Raw genomic sequence first — 26693 nt, forward strand, 5'->3', positions numbered from 1 at the left:
CACCTGTTTTGGTGCCAATGAATGTGGCAACAATGGAAAAGCAACTCCCAAATGGGAATGGTTTTGCAGGTTGTAGCCACAGACCAATGCTCTCCTCTTAATCCTCATGACTGATTTTTTTCAGATACCACCGAAACTGGGAGGTCTCACACTAGTGCCCTATGATGAGAGCATGTTCACATGTGAAATAGTGAAACAGACATGCATGTTTGGTATCAGGATGAAATCCACATATCTAATGTCAGACTTCATGCTGGAGCAAGCCCTGGGATCCTCTTGGTGCACAACAATGTCTGTCCTCCGCTGGCTAGAATGAAGGCAGTTCCTGGATGATGAAGGCACTGACGCCAGGCATAGGCCCCCGTGCTTCTCAGATATGAAGATTCTCAGGAAAATTATGCACTGGTCCATCGAAACCCACCAAACAGTGCCACACACTGTCCAGAAGTTTACTGGTGCCTTGATCCAAGTCCAGAACAAGATTTAAAGACATCAGCTGAGAGCGCATGTAGGCTCACGGGGACCACACACACTATGATGCAGGTCAGTGATTTCTATTTTTAACTTGGATTTTTGGTTTCTAAATTCAAACCCTTAAAGGGTAGATGATATTGGTTCTCACTGTTAGTAGATCATTTTGTTCTCAAGATAATTACAAAATTTATGTCACTAAAGATTTTCAGTGTGAGTATTTCATTTATCAAGATCCAATGTGTGATTTAAAAGTTCCCCTCGTTTTTTTTGAGCAGCATACCTTTAAAGGAAAGTTAACTTGAAAATATTAAGCCTCCCCTTCGTAATCCAAAGTCAGGGGCTGTCAGGTCAAAGTTCAAAGGCAGGGAAACACGAAGCTTCGGGGTTTTCCATCTCTGATATGTAGTGGATGGCTCCTGCCATACCTAAGTGGAGAAACAGTCATTACTGCTGGATACACATTTCACCGTATGCCATTTTCGCTGTTTTTTTTGCTATGTGTGACCTACACATAGCAAAAAGTCAGTGAAAAGACTACTTTTCTAAATGACTGAACAATGCTGAGCTTAAGTGAAAGGTGAAAAGCAATCTGAAGTTACAGAAAAAGCCGTCTCCTCTACACCCGTTTTTGGTTGGAGAGCAAAAGAGCGCTCTTCTGCCTTCAGACCTCTGAAAGCTCCACAGACAGCCAACAGATTAAAACCTTTTGTTATAATGCAGCTGTGCTAACACGCTGCAATAGATCACAGTAACTTCTGATCGACCAGAGGCTCGTAGAAATAAGCTTACCATGCAACACACGATGAGAGTTTAATGAGAAACATCATATACTGTACATCATCTGGTATCTAGAGCGGATGTTGTGATCTGATCATAACCATTTCACAACCAAATAACAAACCAATTGCATGTGGCTACGTGTCACTAAATTACAGACCTCCAAGCAACAGAAAATGTTTATTAGATAAACACAAAGGATTATCTACCTTTTATTCATATACTGCCTTTATTCTTTTCTATTCTTACTGACTATGCAAAGCACTCAAGATTACAAGTCACATTTAAGCCTAATTCATAAATCAGTTTATTTTATATGTATTTTATATTTATTTTATCTACTTTAAGCACTTCATCTACCTCTCATCCATGGGCAGTTTAGATTCACAAATAAAACTACTGTCTTTGGACTGTGGGATGAATCTATAGCACCTGTGAAAGAAGAAACACCACATCTCCACACAGGAACCTTTTTGATATGAGGCCATGGTGCTAACCACTTCCACAGTGTGCTACAGGGGTGAATGGTTGAAGTCATATTCCATAATTCTTGATGTAACATTACACATGTGAGGAAATGTAAGGAAAATGTCATCCATTACAGCTGAGCAGCTGCTACACAGACAGAAGAAGATGCCGACGAATATGTGAAATATTAAATCAATACAAATTAGGTACCTTCAAAAAGGGAGTATGGTCTGTCTGGGATACGACAGCCATGTGTCCCGTAGTCCAAACACCACTCAGCAAACTGTTAGAATATAAAAACAGCACACGTGAACATCATTCTTTCTTAAAAACAACAAAATAGATTTGCTTTTATAAGTCTTCAGTGTTCAACCTTCTGCCAAGTGTGAGGGGCACACATGAATCATGTAATAAAATTGGCTCATTAAGGTCACTGGTTGTCAAAAAGCCCAACTTTTACAGTGCAAACAAACATGTTTACAGTCTGGTTGCTATAGTAATGACAGATGCACTGAGCTAACAAAGCTAGGTAAGGAGTGGAAAGACTGCATGATAAATCCCACACTGGATCTCTTTTAGAAAAAGACAGTGCAGTATGACCAGAAATCTGTATGGTAACATTTCCATGGCATTGTTAAAGACCTTTGTAGTTCCCCAGCACATCATGATATATAGTGAGCCTTAATATAAGAAACCAGGAATAAAAAAACTCAATTTGGATTGTTTTTTCAAAGATAGTGGCACAAAATTTCCTTTTAAGGCAAAACATGTCTGCTTGAGGCCACCCAGTCCCCTCTTATTTTTAAGAAACCAAAACCTCCAGGCTGTGGAGAGGTAAATGTGAATCATTCCCATGTGTTCTGGTTCTGTCCCAAGATTACAAAATTTTGGGAAGATATTCATTTAGTTATAGGTAAAATTCTGGGTTATGCTGTATCTAAGACTTGTATATTATTATACTTTGGTGTCATTACGGCAAATGTGATGAAAGAATATAGATACATAATGAAAATTATGCTTGCTGCCTGTAAAAAGGCAATTACAAGAAAATGGAACAAGACAGACCCACCATCACAGGACGAATGGATCAAAATTATAGATGAAATACAAACCATGGAACAATTGACCTACAGAATAAGGACTCGGGAAGATCAATACCATAAAAAGTGGGAGAAATGGACTGAGTACATAAACCCAACAGGATAAAGACCAACAGATTGATAATGAGAAACGATCAAACTGTAGAAACAAAGAGATCCAACATGTTTTTTTTTTGTTTGTTTGTTTGTTTGTTTGTTATCCTACTTGTTGTATTTATCTTTTTGTTGTTGTTTTGTTGTTTTGTTGTATAGTGTATAGTGTTTAAAGAAAAACAATAAAAAGAAAGTTAAAAAAAAGAAAAAAAAGAAACCAAAACCTCCAGAAAGGAGACGCAGCTCGTCTCTTAGCAACAGATCAGCTGTTAACAGTCTATTATACCACCATACTGTCTGACAGTGTACTTCTTTATACGTTTACCACAACTACACACATTGAAAAGCTGCTGTGTCATATGATTAGAAACACGAGTAAGAAGACTGTACATTACAGGTCTCCTCTCAACAGGCTTCACAGCGCTCTGGTGTCCAATACGAACATACAACAGGGCAGCTTAAATTATTCAGAAACAATCATATCACGCACGCATCCACGACAGTTTTAACCACGGCATCTTTAGAGCCACTTCTTGCTTGTGCATATTTAGTCCACTACTGAGAATCCTTTTTTGTTTACCCTCCGTCTTACCTTGCAGGCGCGGTGCAGGTATTTCTTCTCCTTGGTGAGTTTGTAGAGAGACAGGAAGGCGTATCCGTTGCCAGCCGTTCCATGGCAAATACCGTAGCCTTTTCTGAGCAGGCCCCGCTGCCATATCACCTCGCCGCAGTCTACAGCCTCCTTCAGGTACTTTTCTTCTTTAAAAATCTGGCGAGACACAGGATGAAGCCGACAGGATAGTCAAACCTTGTCAGCCTTCAACAGCTACTGCCAACTCATAACAGATGCAGTTAGCATTTTGACATTTTTTGTTAAATATCGTAGCAATTAAAAAAAAACCCAAACTGCATTCTGTATGTGAAAACACTTCATAATCTGAAAGCATCGTCAGCTCAAGTCAACCAGCAGTAAATGTATCAGACAGCCCATATAATATCTACAAACCTGACGCTGTATGGTCCTCGCAGAAGAGATAAAGACTCTGCCCACATAAAAACTAAATGTAACCACACATCCAGATCTCATTTCAAAGAAATAAATCTCATCTAAAGCGAAGCGACTTGAACTCATAACTGAGGTGACAGACGACCTATCAGACAGGTATGAAGCTGGCAGGGCACAGTACGAGTACAGTGCCCCGCCAGTGCGCCTGATTGGATGTGATTATATAAGCCAGTCTCCCACAGCTGTGTGAGGTCCGTGATGGCGTCAAGCAGGGAGCGCTTTGAAAAGCTGCATTCTGCAGAGCTGCCATGTAATGTAGAAGAAATTGTATCCGGCCCCACCTCTCTCTATTATTATTATCAGCTTTTAGCTGCAACACAGAAACATCAGCTACAGGAAAGGAGCAGGAAAAGAAACAATCCACTATTAACAACCTGCGCTTTTTTAAACTCATCCCAGTGACAGTTCCTTCTGTTTCCACCTGAATACAGGGAACCAGCCAATCGTATAAACTGCTGCTGCGCTCTCATTTCAAACACACCAGAATTCTCCTTTTCCTTTGAAAGCAGAACCATGTACCCTCGCCTTTCCTACTTATCCCGAGAATTCCTCTCACACAGCAAGGCACGAGTCACCTATTACAGCTACCAGCTAGATCCACTCCTACAACCCGACTATATATGACATGCAGACGAATCCTTAGCTACATGGTTAAAGTAACTTCAGCCATGTTGATTTTATACGAGCTCATGTCTCTGCGGTGAACTCTGATGCTGCTAAAATCAACTCGTGATGTATTCTGCCACTGTAACCTGCAGGGTGCTCACCAACACTCCACTAGGGGTGATAACAAGCTGGAAAATACCAGCTATTTTAAGAAGCAGTGACCCCTGACTGTCTGAAAACAACTTAATATCTGTATGGATTTGGTGATATCAGTTGATATCATCGAATATGGAAGGCTTTCCATGAACTCGATGTTTTTTGTATGGGAGCATCTGTTCCTTTAAACGGTGGCTTGCCAACGTGCCGGTTCCATAGGCGCTAACGCAGCCCTCCATCAGAGAGGCAGTGACGCGTGTCGGATGTACCTCTCTTCTTTAGTCTAAAGGGTGTGACACCCATTTTTTTCAGTCATCAGACTGCAGAACAAAGCAGTGTTTTCTGCATCATTTTGATGTATGGCTGCTTCTTTGCATTCAAGCAACACTGTCAGAGCCATAAAATAATGGAATAGGTCTTGGGTGAGACTATGAATATGACACAGTATGCCTACTGTTGTCAAATAATTGCGAAATTAGTCCAAACATCACATTTATGGAGATCTAGCACAGTGAAAGAGAACTTTAAGCCCTAATAACGGAGCATCCCTCTGTGATAATACATCACCATTATTCTGCCTCATGAACAGGATCATATTTTCTGAAATCGTTCAGCTTGCCGTCCATTATTGTAAAAACACAACTCCATCAGTGGGAGCGCGACGTGTGCATGCAGCATAGTTCCAACAGCCGACCTGAAATCTCCCACTAACAAAACACGCGGCAGTTTAAATGTTTAAATGCGCAACAAAAACAGCACAGTTGTTGTGTTCTGCTAATAGCGGCACATTGTTAAGTGCAGTGCTTTGTTCACTGTGCCAAAACAACAGCAAAAAATAAAAAGCAGAGTCTCATTAGTAAGAGCAAAATGCCAGAATGGCAGCATGTTGGCTGTGATGTAGCTTCCTAATGGACCAAGAAAAAAAACGAAATTAGCCAAAGTGTTAGACGCCAGGCGAAACAACATCCCATCAGCAACATGATTTTTCTTTGACGTGCTTCACAAATATAAACACAATAAACTGTTCATGCAGTGTAGAGCTGTGCCACAAGGTGACAGTGTTGTTTGTGCGTGTTAGACATAGAGGGTGGCTGCTGACCGCACAACTCTCACCTTATGGGCCATGATGAGCATGTGGATAACACCGGGCGCTCCGTGGCACCAGTGGACCAGCCGGTCGCTCTCGTTGCTCAGGGATGAAGGGAAGTTTCCTGAACGAAACCTCTTGTGGCGGACGTAGTCGATGCTGGGGCGAACCAACTCTGACAGGATGTCTGGATGGACTTTTGCTCCAGACTAAAAGTGTTACAGTGGACAGTGTTTAATTTCAGTTGTACTCTTCAGCTCTACATTTACAGAATTCTCTTTAAATGCCCCAAAAGGAGGTGACTATCACCTTTCCTAATGGCAGCAGAAAAGCTGGTGAGACACAGGTTCAAATCAGAGCAGATGTTTATAAGATCTAAATGGACTCAACACATACTTTGATTGCTACAGTCATGAATTATTCATAGAGAGAAAGATGGATTCTCATGTGTTAATGAGAACATCAGTGAACAGCAGAGAAAACACAAAAGTCTGTGGACAGATTTCAGTGAGCTTTTGCTATTGTTATAAATCACAAGATGAATAATGGACTCATCTTCATCTTTGTTGCCATGGCGATCTGCTGTGTTGCCACCCATCGTTTTGTATTCTTACTCAGTCAGATTTTGCTACTTACAGTTTTTTCTGATTTATTTTGGCCAAGGGAGAGTCACAATGTTTCCATATGAAATGTTTGCATTTATCTGACAGTGAAAGCAAAGAGTGACAGACAAACATTTTAGTTAGGGCTGGACCAGGTGACCCTGAATCCTCCCTTAGTTATGCTGCAATAGATGTAGGCTGCCGGGGGATTCCCATGATGCATTGAGTTTTTCCTTTCCAGTCACCTTTCTCGCTCTCTATGTATTAACAGACCTCTCTGTATTGAATCATATCTGTTATTAACCTCTGTCTGTCTTCCTTCTCTCACCCCAACCGGTCGCAGCAGATGGCCCCGCCCCTCCCTGAGCCTGGTTCTGCCGGAGGTTTCTTCCTGTTAAAAGGGAGTTTTTCCTTCCCACTGTCGCCAAAGTGCTTGCTCATAGGGGGTCATATGATTGTTGGGTTTTTCTCTGTATCTATGAAGCGCCTTGAGGCGACTTTTGTTGTGATTTGGCGCTATATAAATAAAATTGAATTGAATTGCTGCTCAATTAATCGAATTTTAATCTCGATTACGATCTGGGCTTTCAACGATCATTAAAAATGACTGAGCCGATTATTAGCCCCTCCCTCGTGCTTTACTCTCGCACTGCTCCGTGTGGCAAATCGAGCGCACCTCTCTGCATTTCGAACACGTGTCACAACAATTAAGAGCAGCGGTCTCCAACCTTTTTTGCGCCACGGACCGGTTTATGCCCGACAATATTTTCACAGACCGGCCTTTAAGGTGTCGCGGATAAATACAACAAAATAAAACTAGTACCGGTACAGGAAAAAAAGAAGATTTATTCATAACACTCGTGAAAAGACCCAGGAAAACCGAGTAAACGATAAAAACGATAACAAAATAACGCTGAAAACCGATAAAAACCCTGAAAACTATACATTTCACACCTGAGCCTCAACTCTCGCGGCCCGGTACCAAACGACTCACGGACCGGTACCGGTCCGAGGCCCGGGGGTTGGGGACCGCTGATTAAGAGGACCCGAGGGAAGCTCGGAAAGCTAAGCAGAAGTTATTTGGAGAGGAGAGTGACTGCTGTTGGTTGAAAAGAGGTAAAAAAAACTTCAGTGGTGTGGAAACATTATGGGTTCATGGAGTCAGACGTGGATCAAGTAGACACAGTGTGTAAACTTTGCTACAGTGTCGTAGCTGCACCACAGAGCAACACTGCAAAGTTCACTAAACATAGATGTTTACATTTTTCATTTATTTCTTATATTGCAAACATTTGTACTGTTATCAGTATTTGCACACTATTTTATATTATTTTTTGACAATCTTTAAAGTCATTATTCAACACATTGTTATTGTTAAATAAATATCGTCAAATAATCGAGATCTCAACTTCAGTGAAAATAATCGTGATTATCATTTTTGCCATAATCGAGCAGCCCTACCCACAGATACAAACAATTACATTGTAAGGTAAACAATTTTAGGTAAAGGTGAGTGTACAGCAATGCATTTTCAAACAACAGCACGTCCAATAGATTTTTAAAACTAGCTGGAACAGTTTATAACTTCACTACAAGGACATGTTAGTGTGCGGCCGTCAGGCTGTGTGTGCCAATCCCTGTCCAGCACCAGAAACGCTGAAAATCATGTGATTCCAGTCCCTGGCTGGTCGCTCATGTCTCTCTACAGTCCAGACCCCATCTGTACCTTTGACCTTTTATTTTACTGACATTAGTGTCAACTTTTATCATAATTAGACTATGAATTCTTGTCTTCTGGTCAAACATGTTTCATTTGGTTACTTTAAACTTCTGACTGCCAACGTCTAATAAGTCTAATAAGTCTAATAAGTCAAGGTTTAAGTAAGCATTTATAGCCCCCCCACACACACAATACAATCTCAAGACACATCTGAACTGAGCAGTGTGGCTGCCCTGTTAAGTAATGTATGTTGTGACTATTTTCAGAATTACATTGCTTGAAAATGTCCCATAATGGTACAGAGAAGGTCACATGCACACAGTAATATACTGTATGCATGTGACAGCTGGGATAAGCTCGAGTCCTTCTGCGACCATGAATTTGACATGTGTGCATATCTGTATTTATCTAAAATACATTTCTAGCTGCTAACAATACCCAGTAGCATTTGAATGCACAGTGGGAACACTTTGGTCGTTCTTTGTAGGCCATGCTTCGGCAGGATTTCACACAAAACTGCTTCATCTTAGGCGCCAACAACACTTACAGGATGTCTGCCTGCAGAGTCTCAGCTCCTCTACTGGCTTTAAGCCCAGAACAGTAAGAAACAACAGACATTAAGCAAACCTTAAATCAATGACTTACTGATTGCCAACACCACTAATCAAACAGTTCTTCTTCCAAATACTGAATACTGATAAAGAGTCTATCTGATATAACAGCACTAAGGAAAACATAATCCTCCAGCTAATAATCCTTCATTCTTTCAGGTAAAGTAAAATTCATACTTGGTGCTTTTATTATATATTTTTTTCAGTAAACATATACATAAAAAACGAGTACAGAGAAATCTGGATCCAGTCTCTGGCCTCTCTTCATTGTTTTTTCCTCAATAATTAGATTGCAGTGCTCACAAAGAAAGTGGCAGGTGGCTTGCAGCATTGGCTGCAGGCGAGAGCTGTCAGCAAAAATACAGATTCAGCAACGCTGACACTGCAAGCACATTACCTGGATTCACTTATATGGATGTCACTTTGTGTATTTATGCGTGTGTGTTTGTGGCTACAGTATATAAATGTGTGATCTTATATACAAGTGATATTAAATGTTACTCTAGAATGGAAGTCAGTCTATTTGGAATAAAACGTGAATAAGAAATACTTTTATTTCTCTGATGTAGCAAAATGACACAATTTATTGTGTATCATCAACCAGAAGATCAGAACCTTTGAGTGTTTCTGACAGATAACATTAACTTTTGTAATACTTTCGAACTTATTTATGTAGAGGAACAAAATAATCTTTTGTTTTTAGAAACCCACTGACTTTGAACAGACCGCGTTGTTTTCTCCTACCTGCATCAGCATGTAATAGATGCCGGCCAGGCCGTGGGCAGCGCCGATGTACTGCTTCTTGTGCCACTCATAGAGGAGTGGACAGCGGTCAGTCTTCTTCTGCTCTGCTGACATGTTCTTACCAGATTCCACGATGGCTGTGACCACCTGACGTTTGGAGAGAGAAGAGCCGGAAACATAAAGCAACCTTTGAGCTCACATTTGAATCCAAACACACAGTTTGGCAGAAACTGATGTAACATTTTTACTACAGAGCTGAGAGAGTGGAGTGTTAGCATTCAGTTCAAAATGACAAAGTGAGAAACCTACAGTTTCATTATAAAACTATAAGAACGACATGACCTGGGAGACACCATTTCTACTGTTGCAAACTATACTTTTTCTTTATTATTTGTCTGACAGCCTCATGGACAGAACGATGGCAGAGAGAGGGCACAGCAGGCGATTGGATGAATGTATCGACTATGAACGATAGGCTGAGCCTTTTACCGATCGTTTTTACAAGTGATTTATTTATTTGCCCCTGGGTGAGTTTGCTAATAATGTTGGTTGAAGCCAAGAGAAGTGGTCAACGGAAAAATAATAGCGCTGTTTTAATGACACCCTCCTCACAGTGCGCCCAAATGCAGCGATTTGTTTTCTCAAACTCATAACAGAAAGAAAGGTAGAAGCCTACATTCAGGAAAAAACTAAAACATCCATCCATCCATCCATCTTCATCCGCTTTATCCGGGGGAACACCAAGGCGTTCCCAGGCCAGCCGAGAGATATAATCTCTCCAGCGTGTCCTGGGTCTGCCCCGGGGCCTCCTCCCGGTGGGACATGCCTGGAACACCTCACCCAGGAGGCGCCCAGGGGGCATCCTTACCAGATGCCCAAACCACCTCAGCTGGCTCCTTTCGATGTGGAGCAGCAGCGGCTCTACTCTGAGCCCCTCCCGGATGGCCGAACTTCTCACCCTATCTCTAAGGGAGATGCCAGCCACCCTTCGTAGGAAGCTCATTTCCGCCGCTTGTATCCGCGATCTCGTCCTTTCGGTCACTACCCACAGCTCGTGGCCATAGGTGAGGGTAGGGACGTAGATCGACCGGTAAATTGAGAGCTTCGCTTTTACACTCAGCTCCCTCTTCACCACGACGGACCGGTGCAGCGTCTGCATTACTGCAGCTGCAGCCCCAATCCGTCTGTCGATCTCCGGCTCCCTTCTCCCATCACTCGCGAACAAGACCCCGAGATACTTGAACTCCTCCACTTGGGGCAGGACCTCATCCCTGACCCGGAGTGGGCACTCCACCCTTTTCCGGCTGAGAACCATGGCCTCAGATTTGGAGGTGCTGATCCTCATTCCCGCTGCTTCACACTCGGCTGCGAACCGCTCCAGTGCGAGCTGGAGGCCCTCACCCGATGAAGCCAACAGAACCACATCATCCGCAAAGATCAGAGATGAGATCCTGAGGCCACCAAAGCGAAAGCCCTCCGCCACTTGGCTGCGCCTAGAAATCCTGTCCATAAAAATTATGAACAGAACCGGTGACAAAGGGCAGCCCTGGCGGAGCCCATCACCCACCGGGAACGAGTCCGACTTATTGCCGGCAATGCGAACCAAGCTCTTGCAGCGGTTGTATAGGGATCGAATGGCCCGTAGCAATGGGCCAGACACCCCATACTCCTGCAACACCTCCCACAGGACACCCCGAGGGACACGGTCGAATGCCTTCTCCAAGTCCACAAAACACATGTAGACTGGTTGGGCAAACTCCCATGCACCCTCAAGTATCCTCGAGAGGATGAAGAGCTGGTCCAGTGTTCCGCGACCAGGACGAAAACCGCATTGTTCCTCCTGCATCAGAGGTTCGACTAGCGGACGAACTCTCCTTTCCAGTACCCTGGCATAGACTTTCCCGGGGAGGCTGAGGCTAAATAAAACATTTTATTTAAATAAAAATAAATAAATAAAATAATGGTGGGGAGGGAAACAGAGAAACTGGCTTCTTTTTCCCACCGTGTTTACAGGCTGTTCCAGTGTTTATCTGTCTTAAACACTCGACAAAACAACAAATACATAAAAAAGTTAAAAATCAAACTTTCTCTTCCAGCGAACATTAAAAATCCCCAAAACAAAAGAAAAACTCTGACGTAATGTTGTTTTTTGTGCGATTTGGCACATCTCAAATAAATAAATGATTAATCCACAAAAAGTAGCTATATTAATAATGAAGTGGGCAGCACGGTGGCACAGTGGTTAGCACTGTTGCCACACAGCAAGAAGGTCCTGAGTTCAATATCAGGCCGGGGTCTTTCTGTGTGGAGTTTGCATGTTCTCCCCGTGTTTGCGTGGGTTCCCTCCGGGTACTCCGGCTTCCTCCCACCGTCCAAAGACATGCAGCTTGTGGGGATAGGTTAATTGGGATCAATCTAAATTGCCCATATGTGAGGGAGTGAATGTGAGTGCGAATGGTTGTCTGTCTCTGTGTGTTGGCCCTGCAACAGACTGGCGACCTGTCCAGTTTGTACCCCGCCTCTCACCCTATGACAGCTGGGATAGGCTCCAGCGCCCCCCACGACCCTGAAAAGGATAAGCGGAAGCGAATGGATGGATGGATGGATGGATTAATAATGAAACAAACAAGAAACAACAAACAGCTCAAATATTCCCTCCAAAAAAACTGTATAAATTCTAAACCCGCAAATCAGTCCGTGGATGATCACATTGCTCCGCCCATCAAAAGGTCACCTGCGCGGATATATCACCTGTCGTCTTTACGTCTTTACAATTTTTACATGTCTGCCAACCTTCGGGCACAATACATTGGATTTAATCAAAGTGAGATTGTAGGCAGGTTAAACGTCAGTCAAACCTCTCACCTTCATTTCTAATCAAACGTAGGAAACAAACATGATTTTAAATGCTTTGAGCACAGAGCCTCCCATATGATAAAAATCTAGATAAATGTGGTCTAATTCAACGGTCCCCAACCCCCGGGCCTCGGACCGGTACCGGTCCGTGAGTCGTTTGGTACTGGGCCGTGAGAGTTGAGGCTCAGGTAAATGGCCTGTATTTATATAGCGCTTTTCTAGTCCCTAAGGACCCCAAAGAACTTTACACATCCAGTCATCCACACACACATATTCACACACAGGTGATGGCAGCTACATTGTAGCCACAGCCACCCTGGGGCGCACTGACAGAGGCGAGGCTGCTGGACATTGGCGCCACCGGGCCCTCTGACCACCACCAGTAGGCAACGGGTGAAGTGTCTTGCCCAAGGACACAACGACCGAGACTGTCCAAGCCGAGGCTCGAACCGGCAACCTTCCGATTACAAGACGAACTCCCAACTCTTGAGCCACGATCGCCCCTATACAGGTGTGAAATGTATAGTTTTCAGGTTTTTATTAGCCTCTTTCACAATAAAGTACGGCTCCATTTAAAATCATTTGATGCATATAGGACAATCTTTCATCACAATAAAACATAACACAAAATAATACTTTAAATAGGACAAGCAAAAAGCAGACAGACATACAAAACGACGCACACATCAGCCAACAGGGCACAGATGAGGATGGGCAATGGAGGCTAAATGATTCTGATAACAGGAAGCTTTTTACTGCTATTTCTTGTCAGAGTGTAACTGTGCAGAATCACAACTTCCCCAAGAGAAAAGAGAGAAGAAAAGACTAAAAATCAGTCTGAAAATAGAAAATCGTAGAACACAACAAGCCTTTGTTAGCTTCTTATTTTAGAATATTAGGATCACTTTTTGAAAACGTGCGTTTGTGCCTCCCGTTAGTGGTGTCAGTTACACTACACAATCAGAAACCCTCTCAGTGTGTCTATGACAACAGCATTGCATGCCTGACATTATGACTGTGGGTGTTGCATCTCGTGTCTTGTCTGTGTCATTTATCAGCTCACTAATATGACACAAACCTCTGAGAGCTAAAGAATTATCCATAACATTAAATCTGGGTTAGATTAAGAGGTCGAGGGATTTAAATTCAATGAGACTGCTGCACACCAGCTACTAAGGTTTATGTGCAGCAGGGTGTTATACGAGGGATTTCTTTATGCTCGTCCATTTAGGAACAGCTATAAGCTGGAACAGTTTCTCCAAAGCCAAACAACCTGGATTAAACTGAGGCGTTGGCGTGTGGAAGGAGCAGAAGTTTGTCTTCCACTGATTGGTCGAGCAGGTGATTAGGATGACACGTGGCTGCTCGATCAGCCTCAGATATGTTTCTGTTTACTTTCTTTAAAGGAGAGAAGACACATTTACACTAACATGAGCACCTATGTGTTAATCTTCCACCTTTAGGAAGCTCTTGGCTCTTTTTTTTACGTCTGGACACCCTGGCAGGGTGAGACAGAAGCATAGAAGAAGAGTTACAATTTAAAACAGCATGCTATGATTTGCAAAGCTCATAAAGCCTTGTTTAATTCACTACCAAACATAGAAACTGAGACAACTGGGACTTATTGTTTATGTTGCTCAACATAAAACTGTGAAGACTGAATATGTCAGTAGCTACAGTTCATAATATCATCAAAACATCAACATTTCTGCAGAAGAGGCTGAAATCAGTGATGGTTGCTTGCGATCTCTGGAACTTCAGGTGGTCTGCCTTAAAAACAAGCATGATTCTGTCATGGAGATCACTCCATTGTGTATGAGACACAGAAACACAGCCACCTCCTCGGGGCCAAAGCTCATTTAAAATGGACTGAGACAAAGTAGACGACTGTTCTGTGGTCAGACAAACCCAAATCTGAAGCTCTTTTTGAAAACATGGACACGACATCCTCTGTAGTGGATCCCATCCAGATGATGTGTTTTTCAGGGAAGCTCTTCCATATTTAGAATTGAAGATGGATCCCAAGTTAGCTACACTTCTGCTTGATAGGACGAAAACAGCAAAAAGGCATGTCGAAGGAACCTGGAGCTTGTACTCAAATTTCACAGTTCAAAATTGCAGCTTTATCATCACTAGGGATGGGTACCGGTATCCGGTGCCATGATGGCACCGGTTCTGACATAAACGGTAGTAACCAGACCGAAAAGCGGCGCACATTTCGGTGCTTTTTTTTTTTCCTGAGCTGTGATACACTTTAGATTCTAGCCAATCATTTTACGTTTCCGAGGATAGTAGGCGGGTCCAGGTACGTACGTTCTGTTAGAGCAGAGCTACAGATTAAAAATGCCCAAGGCGAAGCGGTCAAAAGTCTGGCTGTACTTCACAGCAAAAGATGCAAACTCAGCAGCCTGCAACAAGTGCTTTAAGCTGATACTGTGATACTGTCAAAGGAGGTAACACCTCAAATCTGATGAAACACCTGGCAACGCATAGCGTTTTTTTAAAAAGCCGAGAAATGCGCCGTATTTGATAGCTTGCTGCGAGACCTCACACCGAGCACATCTACTGCGGGTGTGGTGCCTGTTATCGGACCTGGAGTTAGCAACATCCCCCAAAAACCCGAAGAGGAGAGTCCTGGCCCCTAGCCCTGCCAGTGTAGCAGAAATGATGATGATGATGATGCAGCAGCCGTTCTTCTCTGCGTGAGTAGCTTAATGTTGTTCGTGTGTAATTTACGTTGAGTAGGCTAACCACATTATTACATTAATGCATGTAAGGTGAACTAGCAAACACCATCATAGCTACATGCAGCTGTCTTCTTGTTTGATGGCAGATACTCCCTTCACCCTGGACAAAAAGGCTAAAATGACCAAAGAAAAAGTGGAAAACAGTTAAACATGAGAGGTTTTTGGACAAAGTTTGTGTTTTTTCCATTGTTTAAGCACTGCTTCCAGCCAAGAGTGATGCCATATATGCCCTATAGCTGCAGAAAAGGCTAACATTGTTATCTTTTTACAAAAAAACAGCTGAACATGAGAGGTTTTTGGACAAAGTGTGTGTTCTCCAATCTTTAAGCACCGGTTTGAGCACCGTTTAAGCACCGGCACCGTTTCAAAAGTACCGGTTTGGCACCGGTATCGGATAAAACCTAAACGATACCCATCCCTAATCATAACCATCGTAACATTCAAATGCCTGCACCAAGCTGCACCAACACAAATGGTCTAAACTGCTTAGAGATGACGATTTCTCCTCATGGTAATAATCACATCCCAAAATTGTGCTGAGGATATTTGACAAGTTACTGTGTTTTTCTATAGTCATGTTTTCTGGACATTCTGCTTAGATATATGCAGTAATACACAGCAGCCTATATGTGGAACTGAAGGGACTCTGAGTCAGCAGTATATCATGTCCCCAAGCAAGACAGAGTGATGAAAAACAGTTCTGCAGCAGCAGCAGCAGCACTGCCTCCATCATGGCAGGACAGATTTACATCCCCTGTTCATTACACAGGGAATGTGTTCTACATTACACAGATCTATGAAGCTCCATGAAGATCTCATGTGTGTCATGCCTGCAGCTGTCCATTTCCCTGTGGCAGAATCCTTCCTATTATGAGTTGACCTTACGACTGACTGGTTTAGCTTAATAATTTACAACTGCTACTCTAACAGGGTTCTCAACCCATCTTGTAATTTAAATTATTTTAACATCACACTATAAAGAACAGAAAACCCTGACAGGCTGGCATTTGAAACACAAACACATGCACACTGTTGGGTATTCATATCTTGTGGGGACATAATGCTTTCCCTAGCTGCTTACCCTAACCCAGAAAAATGAATGCCTAACCCTCACCATAACCCAACTGTAACCCTGTCACTAAAAACACATTTTGAGTCTCAAAAATGCCTTCAAACTTGTGGGGACCTGGATGTTGGTCCCCATAAGGGCTGCTGGTCCACACAAGTATAGTAAACTTTGAATTTTGGTCCCCACAAAGATATGAATACATGCTTTTACTCATGCATTTACTTAGGGAATCAGTAAGGGGAAAAAACGCATAACTAGCAAACCACAGAGATCTTTCTAATAACTGATACACACACAGAGACAACAGAGCAAAGATCTGAGCACGAGAAAAAGAAATAAAAGCATCTATAAAGCGGGTCCTGGAGGAGAGCCACTGTTTGGTAAAGCCTCCAGAGTGCTGAGTGTTGTTGTGTGGTGACAGGTATACGAGCACAGCTGACAATGAGATGAACAGCAGTGCAGCACTGCAGGAAACTGGGTGCTTTGGGGCATCCGATTTTTATTCCTTATTTGGCCATGAAAGTACTTTTATCTACCGATTCTGAAAACAACGATAGCTTGTGTGTGTCCGCTACTGCCCACTCTCTCACCCCTTTCCTCACTTTGTGTGTGTATTTGTGAGAAAGTGAGTGAGAAATCGGGCACAGTATATGTATTTCAGTCTGGCGCTATACCAAATGGTGACAGCTGGTCCTGCAGTGACTGTGTGTTCTCAAATAAATAACCAAAAAAATATGAGAGATTATTAGTCACAGTGTGTTTGAGTTTGCATGTTGTGTTTTTGGGTCCCGTGTCCTCTGTGCTCTGGTACTGTCCACTGCCAACCCTCTCCAAGAAGTCTTTGCTAATAAGAAGGTCAGAGTCAGGACAACTTCCAAAGTATTATTATTTTTACCTTATCCTGAACTGCACCTCACCACTTTGTTTGAGACATCACCTTTGTTGCATAGAGTAAAAGGTGGCATGGCTGTCATTAAATACTTATACTAGGGGTGGGCGATAGAAACGATATACGATAGAAACGATATAAATTTGGCCAACGATAGAGATTTTGACTATATCGCTCTATCGCAATAGCGCATGTTGATGATGTCATCAAGCTGCGCCTGTTTTGGTCGAAAGCATCGCAGCGCCTAAAACCATTATCATCTGCAAATTATGGCGGGCGACAGTCACAGCAAAGAGATGAAGCACTTTTGAAATATGGGGAAAGCCAAAAACTGCGCTTCCTCCACTTCCGTAACATTGATTCATTAATGTTGAATTCTCTCGCAGCTGCTCTATGTTGCAGTATATTAATAACTAACCTCGTATTGTGGATGAATAATCTCAGTTGTTCTCCTGACTGAAGTTTGGCCCGTGTATAGCATCCTGCTATGCGATTGCATTTGTCCCTGACCACCAGAATCCCTCACGTTAACTTTTATCGAGTGGAAAAAAAGTTGGCGTTCATCCTCCAGCTTCACTGTGCTAATGTTATGCTAACATAGCTGTGTCGCTAGCAATCACGTAGCACAACATTATATACCAGGTAGTCCAACTTCAGTAACCCTACAAACGCCACTGCTGTTTAGTTTTCTGTCTTCATTTATGTTGGAAGTAACAGCAGAGCTGTACGTTTGAATTAGTTTCAGAAATCTCTGTCAGAACATGGTATGAAATGTTTAGGTGGAAACTAGCGAGCTAACTTCCTGTTAACTCCTAACTCCGTTAAATTTAATAAATTCTGTTTCCATGGATGCCTGGACGTTAAACTTAATTGTTACACCCGATAAAGCAGCAACGCTGATGATTTTATTAAAGATGAAAGAATTTAGACTGTTTTTACCTCTTAGTGTTCATTTGACTTTGGGACCTGAAACAGACGGAGTTTTGGACCCAGATTACTCCGCGAAGCTCCTCACTACGGCAGCCGTAATGCTCTGACAATCCATCAAGCAGTGCGGCTTAGCAAAGTTGTACTAAAACATTTTTTAACAGATTTCTGCAGCCAAAATCGGTTCGAGGTCAGTAAGCACAACCAGAATTCATACATAAGGCACACTCTCGATTTTTGAGAAAATTAAAGGATTTTAAGTCCTTATAGTGTGGAAAACACGTTATACAGAAGAAAATAATATATCGTGATATATATCGTTACCACACGTGTTTCAAATTATACCGCGACATGGATTTTAGGCCATATCGCCCAGCCCTAACTTATACTAACTTAATGTAACTGCAACAATACTAGGCTACTCTGCAACTATCCTAATACTTCAGTATCAGTCTTGTCACACTACGATTTGAATGATCTGCTACGGTGTCAGTGTTTTAAAGCAACTTTTATTAAAGGAGTTTAAGTAATTGAGTTGACTGTTTTTGTTCTGGTATTAAACCCTCTGTTAGGAATCATTTAATTCTACAGGTGTTGGTACATCACTGGTCAAACTGATAACTCAGTACTTCACCTTTCAGTCTAACTATGGTTACTTGTGGCTCCAAAAATTCAACAGGCCAGTAACTAAAGGGTTGTGTGCGACCTGAGTGACAGCATGGTGACTACGTTTATCACACTAACAATTAAAAAAAAAACAACAACAACCCAAAAACATAATTTAAAAGTGCGGTAAACAAAATGCAGCATTATGATGATTTCTGTCTCAAAATGAAGTTTGAGGACAAATAAGGAATTTATCCTGATTTGCATAAATCAGGTATCTGGAGCATTAATATGAATCCTATCCTCCCTCAAAAAGCTGGATCAGATATTGGTGACAATGAGCCAATTCAGGGCTGAACACACCATACATGAGCAGAATACCCTCGCAAAACATGGAGAACGTTAACAAACAACGTGACATTGTTAGACATGTCTTTATCATTATTAAAAATAGTGGCTACTATCTTTCTATCTGTGATTTAAAGTGGAGAAGGTTTGATTGGTGCATCCCTAATCTGAAAAAGCACATATGACATGTGCAAGTCTCACCTTTGTAATGGTGTCGTCATCCACAGCGTCAGTGCCGATCTCTTTGTTAACGTACAGCAAAGCATACAGGTATCCAGCACGACCATACAGCAGCTCATCTGGTATATCAGAGTCTGAGCTCAGCACAGACCGCTGAAGCTGAAGAAGCCTGATGGAGAAACACAACAATCACTGACAAGCAGGAGGCTGGGGTACGGATCAAGCACAGATTTGTTTTCCACCTGAGCCATGGGGGATAATATTCGTTCACTATCCTGACCGCAAATACTGCAGCTCCTCACAGCACCAGCAAAGGTGGATTAATACACTGGTTGAGGAATTTTAAAACCCCCGTATTATCCTTACTGACACGCTCATTATTTTATCTTGGTGGTCTTCTAGTATCCCTGATATCGGATTTTACCTCAGGATTACAATTTCCACATAGCTCTTCTTGGAGGTTTTTCATGCCATGACCAAGACCATGGGGGGAGGCTCAGCTGGCGGCTCTCAGCTTGCCTGCGATGGCACGGGGCCATTTTGTGGATGTCCGGCATATAATTATAGATCGGATGAAGCTCACCTTGGAGGACCACCATCAAAGCTTCACAGGGGATCGGATGACTAGCCGTTTGCCTTTGCCAGGCAGTGACACGGTGTCCAGGTGGCTGTGGCCCAGCCCTGAGGAGGGGAAGGAGCGCCTGGTGGAGGCGGTTGGTGCTTAAGCAGTTTGTGAAGGGGCTCCCAGCCAGAATGGCAGAGTGGATGCGTCGCCACCGGCCCACAAGATTGGAGGCAGCAGTGACACTAGCGGAGTATCAACTGTCGTGTGTGCATGCGGGCATACGCATGCCTGACGCATCCCTTCATTCAAGTCAATTCAATTTTATTTATACAGCGCCAAATCACAACAACAGTCGCACCACTTGTACAACAGAAGGGCTAGACTCAATTTCCACCAGCAGATAAAGGGCTTGTATTACTCCCTCCTTCGTGGTGAGCGGGGGACGCTGACTACGAGGTGGTACAATCAGACAGATTTATCACCTCAAACTCCTCCGAGCATGGGGAGAGGCTGAAACTGCTACAATGAGCCTGGTGAACAAAAGAGATGTTGGGGCTGGAGGTGCCAAATTCCAACATTTCTGCCTCAAAAAATAGCCATCGTATCCTGGTGAGCCAGTTCTTGGGGCTGGCTGGTTACTACCATCGGTTTGTGCCTGGTTTTGTGGACCTGATCATTTCCTTGATTGATCTCACCTGAAAGGAAGCCCCAGAACTGGTCCAGTGGCTATAGCAGTGCGAGGGGGTGGTCGTACAGATAAACGAACCCCTGCTTCACACTCCTAACTTGTCTCTCCCTTTTATTCAGCTTCAAACAGAGGGCTGGGGGTAGTTTTGTCCCAGTAGGTAATGAAGGGCCAGACCGCCCAGTTGTATACATCACCAGGAAACGGAACAGGAGGCCAAGTACAGCACGATGGAGAAGGAGTGCCTGAGGAGGGTCGACTCCCTCTTCAAAGGCTGGATGGTGCCCTAAGTCGGGCAATGGGGGTATGAGGTGGCAGGAGTAAAGAAGTAGGTTCAGGTTGTTGTGTCAGGGGAGGCTGGCCCACAAAGCTGTTCTCCATCACCTGACCATGCCTGCCCTACTTCAGTAGGATACTGGGACCTGATGGGAGAGCTGTGCTGCATGGAACGAGGCAGCTGGAAAGCTGCATGAGCAAGAAACAAACCGTAAATAAAGTCAGTCAGGTATCCATAACACTGTGTGCTTCAGGTCCTGTCTACCACACGGGCCTTTCAGGGAATGTGCTGTCAATTAAAAAAATATATATACTGGCAGCTTCCATTGCTTCTTTATTGCTTCGTTCTGAAGTCATTGCCTTCACAAACTTGCTTGTTCACACTGCCCGCCCAGTGGAGTGACCCAAAAACAAACAAACTCCAAAGCAAAACCGGAAATAGCCTACCATCAAAGCCTACATGGGGCTGGGAAAGCTATCCTGTCTGTGTGGATGCCAAATTACACTTATGTCACTGACTAAATCTTCATTGTATATAAAGTTTATAAAGTGCACAGTAGCAGTACGATTTCACCAGAGGCTCCATTTACTCTGCTACTCTTTCAGATAAAGATCGATCCCTCTAACCTAGACAGACACTCTTTGCTGTCAGTCGTGTTATCCAGTTTGTGGTGGACCACCGCACCCACTGCCAGAGGCCCCGCGTCACCACATAGAAATGTCACTTTGCGCCCATTCAGGATCCTCATGGTCCTCTTTACATAGTCTAGGGCTCTATGCAGGTAGGAGGCCTCATTTGAGACCCGGTGCAGTTGAAGGTACAGCAATGCAATGCCTGTAGTGAAGAGAAAAGACACAGTTAGGTCCATAAGTATTTGGACAATGACAGAATTTTTGGTATTTTTGTGGCTGCACACCACACTGTGGATTTTAAATCAAAGAGTCTGTGACTGAGAACCAACTTTGAGTTTTAATTCAGATGTATTCCACTAACCACAGACATTTTTGTAAGTAGTCCCTAATTTTCAGTTACAGGACAAATGTAAGCCCTGTTCTTAACGCTTGGATGATTTTTTTGTTTTTGCAGCCAGTGACTGCCCGAAGTCTAGAAATCACCAAACACTGCAGCACATCCTCTCTCTGGCTCCAGTTTTATCTTCATTAACTAAAACGCTCTCTCTACTGTAAATCATGTAAATCATAGATAAGGTCAATGATTTACATCTGGTAATTACTGATTTTTTTTTTATATTTGCCTTAATAAACTCTTGGGTTGCTTTTGAAACATGTTTTGGGTCATTATTAATTTTAACTTTAGACTAAACCTCTAAACTTTTCTCTGTAAATGGGGGACTATGTACAAAAAATATCTGCAATTCCTTTATTGCAATACTTTTGTTAAATCCCTAAATCAAAGTTCAAGGTCTGCATTTCAGTTCAGTGTTAACTGTTTAATTTAATATCTATTAATTGTGGACCTAAGCGTATAAAATAGAGAATATTTTTGGGTGGATGGATAACAGAACTGTGCTCTCTTCACATTTTTAGAGTAGCCAGGGACAAACCTGTCCAGCCGGTGTAGGTGGAGAAGTCATGGGGGTCGGCTGTCTTTAGGCCTTCCTCCATCTGCTGGAGGAGATCTTTGATCTTACTCTGGACCTTCTTCTGAAAGTATGTGCTAACCTGAAGACAGAATACATTTATAAACTCCAAGTTGTCAGACTCAAGAGCTGCACTATCCATCAGCTATAAAGCTGAATGCTGATTCTGTGGTAGCACAGATGGAACAACAGAGGAGGGGGGGAGCAGCAGGAAGATAAGTAACATGCACTGGGAGACAGAATCATATTTAAGCTTGTTTACACACAGCAATGAATGAGTTAGGCTGTCTTGAGTCAAGGACATAAATGTATGGGTATCGGCTTTTGCTGAGTACTGATTCGATACGAATCGCAGAGACTGGGACAGTTTTTTTTTAAATAAACATTAGGCTGGACATAAACATTGCTTTCCTGACGCTTTAAAAGAAAATGGAACAAATAAATGTACCAAGATCAAACATTTACTGAATTTGAATGTCTTGGTAAAATAAATAAAATGAGAAGTGAAAAAAAAACAGTATGTTGTTCAGCTTAGTTTCATTTCAGATGAGTGACTTTTTATCTTGAATATGCTCACAGTCGTGCCGTTTTCTCCTTTCTCTGCTGTTGACAACAAGTCGAATCGAAGTCAGGATTAGAACAATATCTAATGTTTTCATCCACGTAGGTTGAGCAAGCTCAATGTCTATATGTGATCTGCTAATACCAGCAGTGGCAAATCTAATAAATGCTCAGATATGAGTTCATGGTCCAATCTTCTTATCATTAGGAATTATTTAAGCAAATGCTAATTAGGTTTTCCACAAGGCCCAATTTTTTACTAATTTAACATCATGGGTCAGGCCATGCTTTAAAGGCTGATTTGCTTGTGGATGTGAAATGAACTAATTCTCCACAGAATCCATTCACACAGAATCACAGCATGAATGTGCTGAAAAGTAGGGCAGGGCACAATTCTGAATCAAGCTGCTTTTCACACAAGGCCATGTAGGTTTGGATTTTTTCTCCCTTAATAACAAACACCTTCATTTAGAAACTATATTTTGTTTATTCGTGTTATCTTTGTCTAACATTTAAATTTGTTTGATGAACTGAAACATTTAAGAGCAACAAACAAGATTGAAAGTCAATATTTGGGCTGTCTGTTCTCTCTGCTCTGCAACAGTTCGACGAGGAGCTCGATGGTGAAGGAAAAGAACACAGTGACAGACACATGAATAGATGGTGCTGTTCTGCATAACAATGCAATCTTCAGAACAGCCAAAGAGGAGAATGAGGCCTTTAATGACGGTGACACAATGCTGAACATCTACAGCTCTGACTTCAACACAATATAACAGCGTTTACAATTCATTAGCAAACATCTGTAATGGATCCATTTTAACAAATATTTGTATATCTGGAGATTTTTTGGCAAATGCCATTAAATTAAAAAAAAAACATGAGCATATTTAAGCCTGATGAGCTTCTTCCTGTTGTTGAATTTCAATGAACACGAAGCACATTCCAACTGCTGCAGTCCACGATGGTGGACTTGAATTTTTTTCTCATTGTGGGTCAAAATACTTACTGAGGAGACAGCTGAATGATATCATGGACCACAACATGAGTAAAGGTAGGGAAACACAAGGAGCGAGGGCACCTGGTGTTAGCAGTGAATATTCAATTCACTTTTATTTATATAACGCCAAATCACAACAACAGTCGCCTTGGAGACTGTTGTTGTGATTTGTATTGATTTGGCGAATAAACTTTCAATACAATAAAAGAAAAGAAGGGGGGCTGCTGATATACCTCAACAGCCAACAATTATACACAGTGCTATAGTGTTAGCTCCTGAGCTTTCTACCTGATTTCAGGCACTGCCAGTCAGCAAACGGCTGTGTACAGCGTCTCAGCCAATCCTGTGCGAGTATGTTCATGCACATATTCTGAACATTGTTTCACAATTACCACATAAATTGATAAGTTGCTACGTTCTTGATCTTCTGGAGCTGTTAAATTCTGTTTCACAGAATCATAAAGTCTTTGGGTATCTAATAAGTCTTACTGAATTCATGACGTGGTTGTGAAATAATACAAGAACATTACAGATGCAAAATGCAGAGAAATGTGTTATAACAGGTAAGCTATATGTCCGTAATGGTGAATACAGTCTTCAAAATGCCAATACACATTTACAGCAGCCAAGCTTTGTGTGAAAATACAAAAAGCTCAACATAACAGCAAACGAGCCTTCTTGAAAATTCGTTGACGACCAGAAAATTGAAATCCAGGTATTTTCCGAAGCTCCTCTCTCTCTCTCTCTTTGTAACCAGCTCCAAACTCTTAATATTTTCTTGTTTTTAAAAAACAGGAATAAGAGTGCAGAGGTAAATTATATTTAGGTATAAATTTAATAAAATGTATAAAGATGTAAAGATAATAACTTGAACAACTTAAAAACAGACAACATAACGTTGAATGTGCCGTATATTGTGTTTTATGACCTTCCTAAAAACACTGGAGATGAGTTATTTTGTTGGGTGAAACCATCTTCATATTAGCCAATGAAAAAAATAGTTACTTTCACTTGCAGGATTCAAAAACAACCTAAAATTAGACGTTGACTACCAAACTTACGATACGATTATATTTGGTGAAGCATACCTGTCAGTGGGAAAAAAATATGTGGAATTTAAATGCAGATTTATTTATTTTTTGTTTTTGTTTATGTGAAAGAAACCTCCAAGATCTGTCAGTTCAGACCATAACACCAGCTTCACCGATTATTACTGTACTGTAATATGTACCCAGAGGACCCGGATGCGGGAACTAAAACAAACTGTATTTTTTACTTACTTTGACAAAAAGTGACTAGCTTTGTAATATTATTGCATTTAGACTGATGACAGACGCAAACCACAGCTAAGACATTATATGCGCTAACATAAACGAACCCCTTTCAATGCCAGGTACTCCCACACCGTAACAATCCCGTAACATTAACAACAAGCCTGGGCCAAGCTAGCTTTACTTTCTGTTAGCAGATGTGAAAACCAAAATAAGGGAAAACATCTCACCTTTCCTTCCGAATCAAGGGTGTCATTGCAATCTACATCCGCTCCAGAGTTGGAGGTGAGGACTCCTTGGTCCCAGTCGGGATATGGGTTTGAAAAAGAGCGCTCCTCCATCTCTGCGTCTGTACCCGAGATCAGCTTCAGTCGCTTGGACATGTTATCTCCCATCTCTACGGCGGCTCGGCAAGGCCAAATATCTCAGTACGCTGTAGAGCCATTATAGTGGAAATAAAAAATCGCCTTACAGAAATATTGTTTTAAACCACACTAAAGTGACATGAAAAAATATGTAAATGAATGTAATCATTAAAAGGATCAAGTAGTGTATTTATGTTTTGTCTAATGCCATTGACATACAAAAGAAGCCACAGGACAACATGCTTTATTAATCGAAATTTAAAAAGCATGCAAAGCTACCCTTTAAAAGTTATTTTGATTCACACAAAATGACGTTTAAAGCTTGTGGTTACTCATTTTACATTAAAAGTCCTCATTTTTTATTCAGTCTCGGTTTCCTTGAGTACTTTTAAAGGCATATTCTTCACTGCTGTTTCTGTTATTCCCCAGAAATATATTTTTGCTTTGCATCGCACAGACCAAAAGAATACTGAATGTAACTTCAGCTGGAAGTTAGAAATAGAGCACAAACAAACTGAACACGTTCAAAATCAAGTTTTACAAACATGAAGTATTGCATTTAACACCCGAGGGTAAAAAAAAAACTTTAATGAATGTCACCTTGGATAGGCTGACTGTTGTTAAATTGAGAGATTAAAAAATAATGCCATGAGTAATACACCTTCTTTGGAACCAAGTGTGACGCTTAAGTTTGCGCAATGAGACGTCTGAATGGAAAAAGAGAACAATTGTTGCTACACTGGCCCAAACAGCAGGTCGTTATATTAGCAACAGCAGCTGCGATGCTAAAATGCTGCAGGTAATGCCAGGTGGAGCCAGAATTGGGCTTACCAAAGGGATCAGCAGGCTGTCCGATCAGCAGTGTGCGGGGCTTCCACAGCTCGTTTGTCGGTTGCGGCAGCCTCCAGCCTCCGAGCAGCGTCTCTAGGCACCCCGGAGTCCAGCCTCTCCTATTTTTCGGTGAATGGAAAGAAGTGTGAGCCGCAGTCTAAGTGCACCGGCAGGCAGCCATGTGTCACCGCATCACCGTGTCCCGCCCTGCCTCTCCTTCCTCAGCATCCTCCTCACTGAGCGCACATCGGATTGCTGCCGATGCCAAATCAGTAACACTCACCCCCCACCCTACACACACACGCACACCCCGACGGTTTGTACACAGACCACGGGCGTAACCACCTCACTGACACAGACTTCCCCTCCAGCAGCCGCCCGGTGCCCGTCAGTACCCAGCAGCCCAGTTCGG

General features: G+C 42.4%; 1 protein-coding gene across 1 annotated transcript; it reads right to left on the bottom strand.

The window, feature by feature from the left end:
• lancl2 (LanC lantibiotic synthetase component C-like 2 (bacterial)) lies at positions 1–26693 on the bottom strand. Its single transcript, XM_087845843.1, has 10 exons — positions 26282–26693; positions 25316–25518; positions 22218–22335; positions 21280–21487; positions 19148–19295; positions 9505–9651; positions 5854–6036; positions 3505–3681; positions 1930–2002; positions 1–899 (listed from the first exon to the last, which is right to left on the bottom strand). Exons 2-10 carry the CDS (start codon positions 25478–25480, stop codon positions 823–825), a joined length of 1296 nt encoding a protein of 431 aa, XP_087701969.1. The 5' UTR covers positions 25481–25518; positions 26282–26693; the 3' UTR covers positions 1–822.

The sequence above is a fragment of the Neolamprologus brichardi genome, chromosome 9 (genome assembly GCF_056152115.1).
Source record: "Neolamprologus brichardi isolate AB-2024 chromosome 9, ASM5615211v1, whole genome shotgun sequence".
Classification (NCBI taxonomy): Eukaryota; Metazoa; Chordata; class Actinopteri; order Cichliformes; family Cichlidae; genus Neolamprologus; species Neolamprologus brichardi.

Bases quoted from the DNA above. Each gene is read 5' to 3' on its own strand.
- lancl2 (XM_087845843.1), bottom strand. From the start codon at position 25,480: ATGGGAGATAACATGTCCAAGCGACTGAAGCTGATCTCGGGTACAGAC. The intron at 3,682-5,853 runs GTGAGAGTTGTG...GTGTCTCGCCAG, and splicing joins TGCTCATCATGGCCCATAAG to ATTTTTAAAGAAGAAAAGTA. The intron at 2,003-3,504 runs GTAAGACGGAGG...ATATTCTAACAG, and splicing joins ACCTGCACCGCGCCTGCAAG to TTTGCTGAGTGGTGTTTGGA.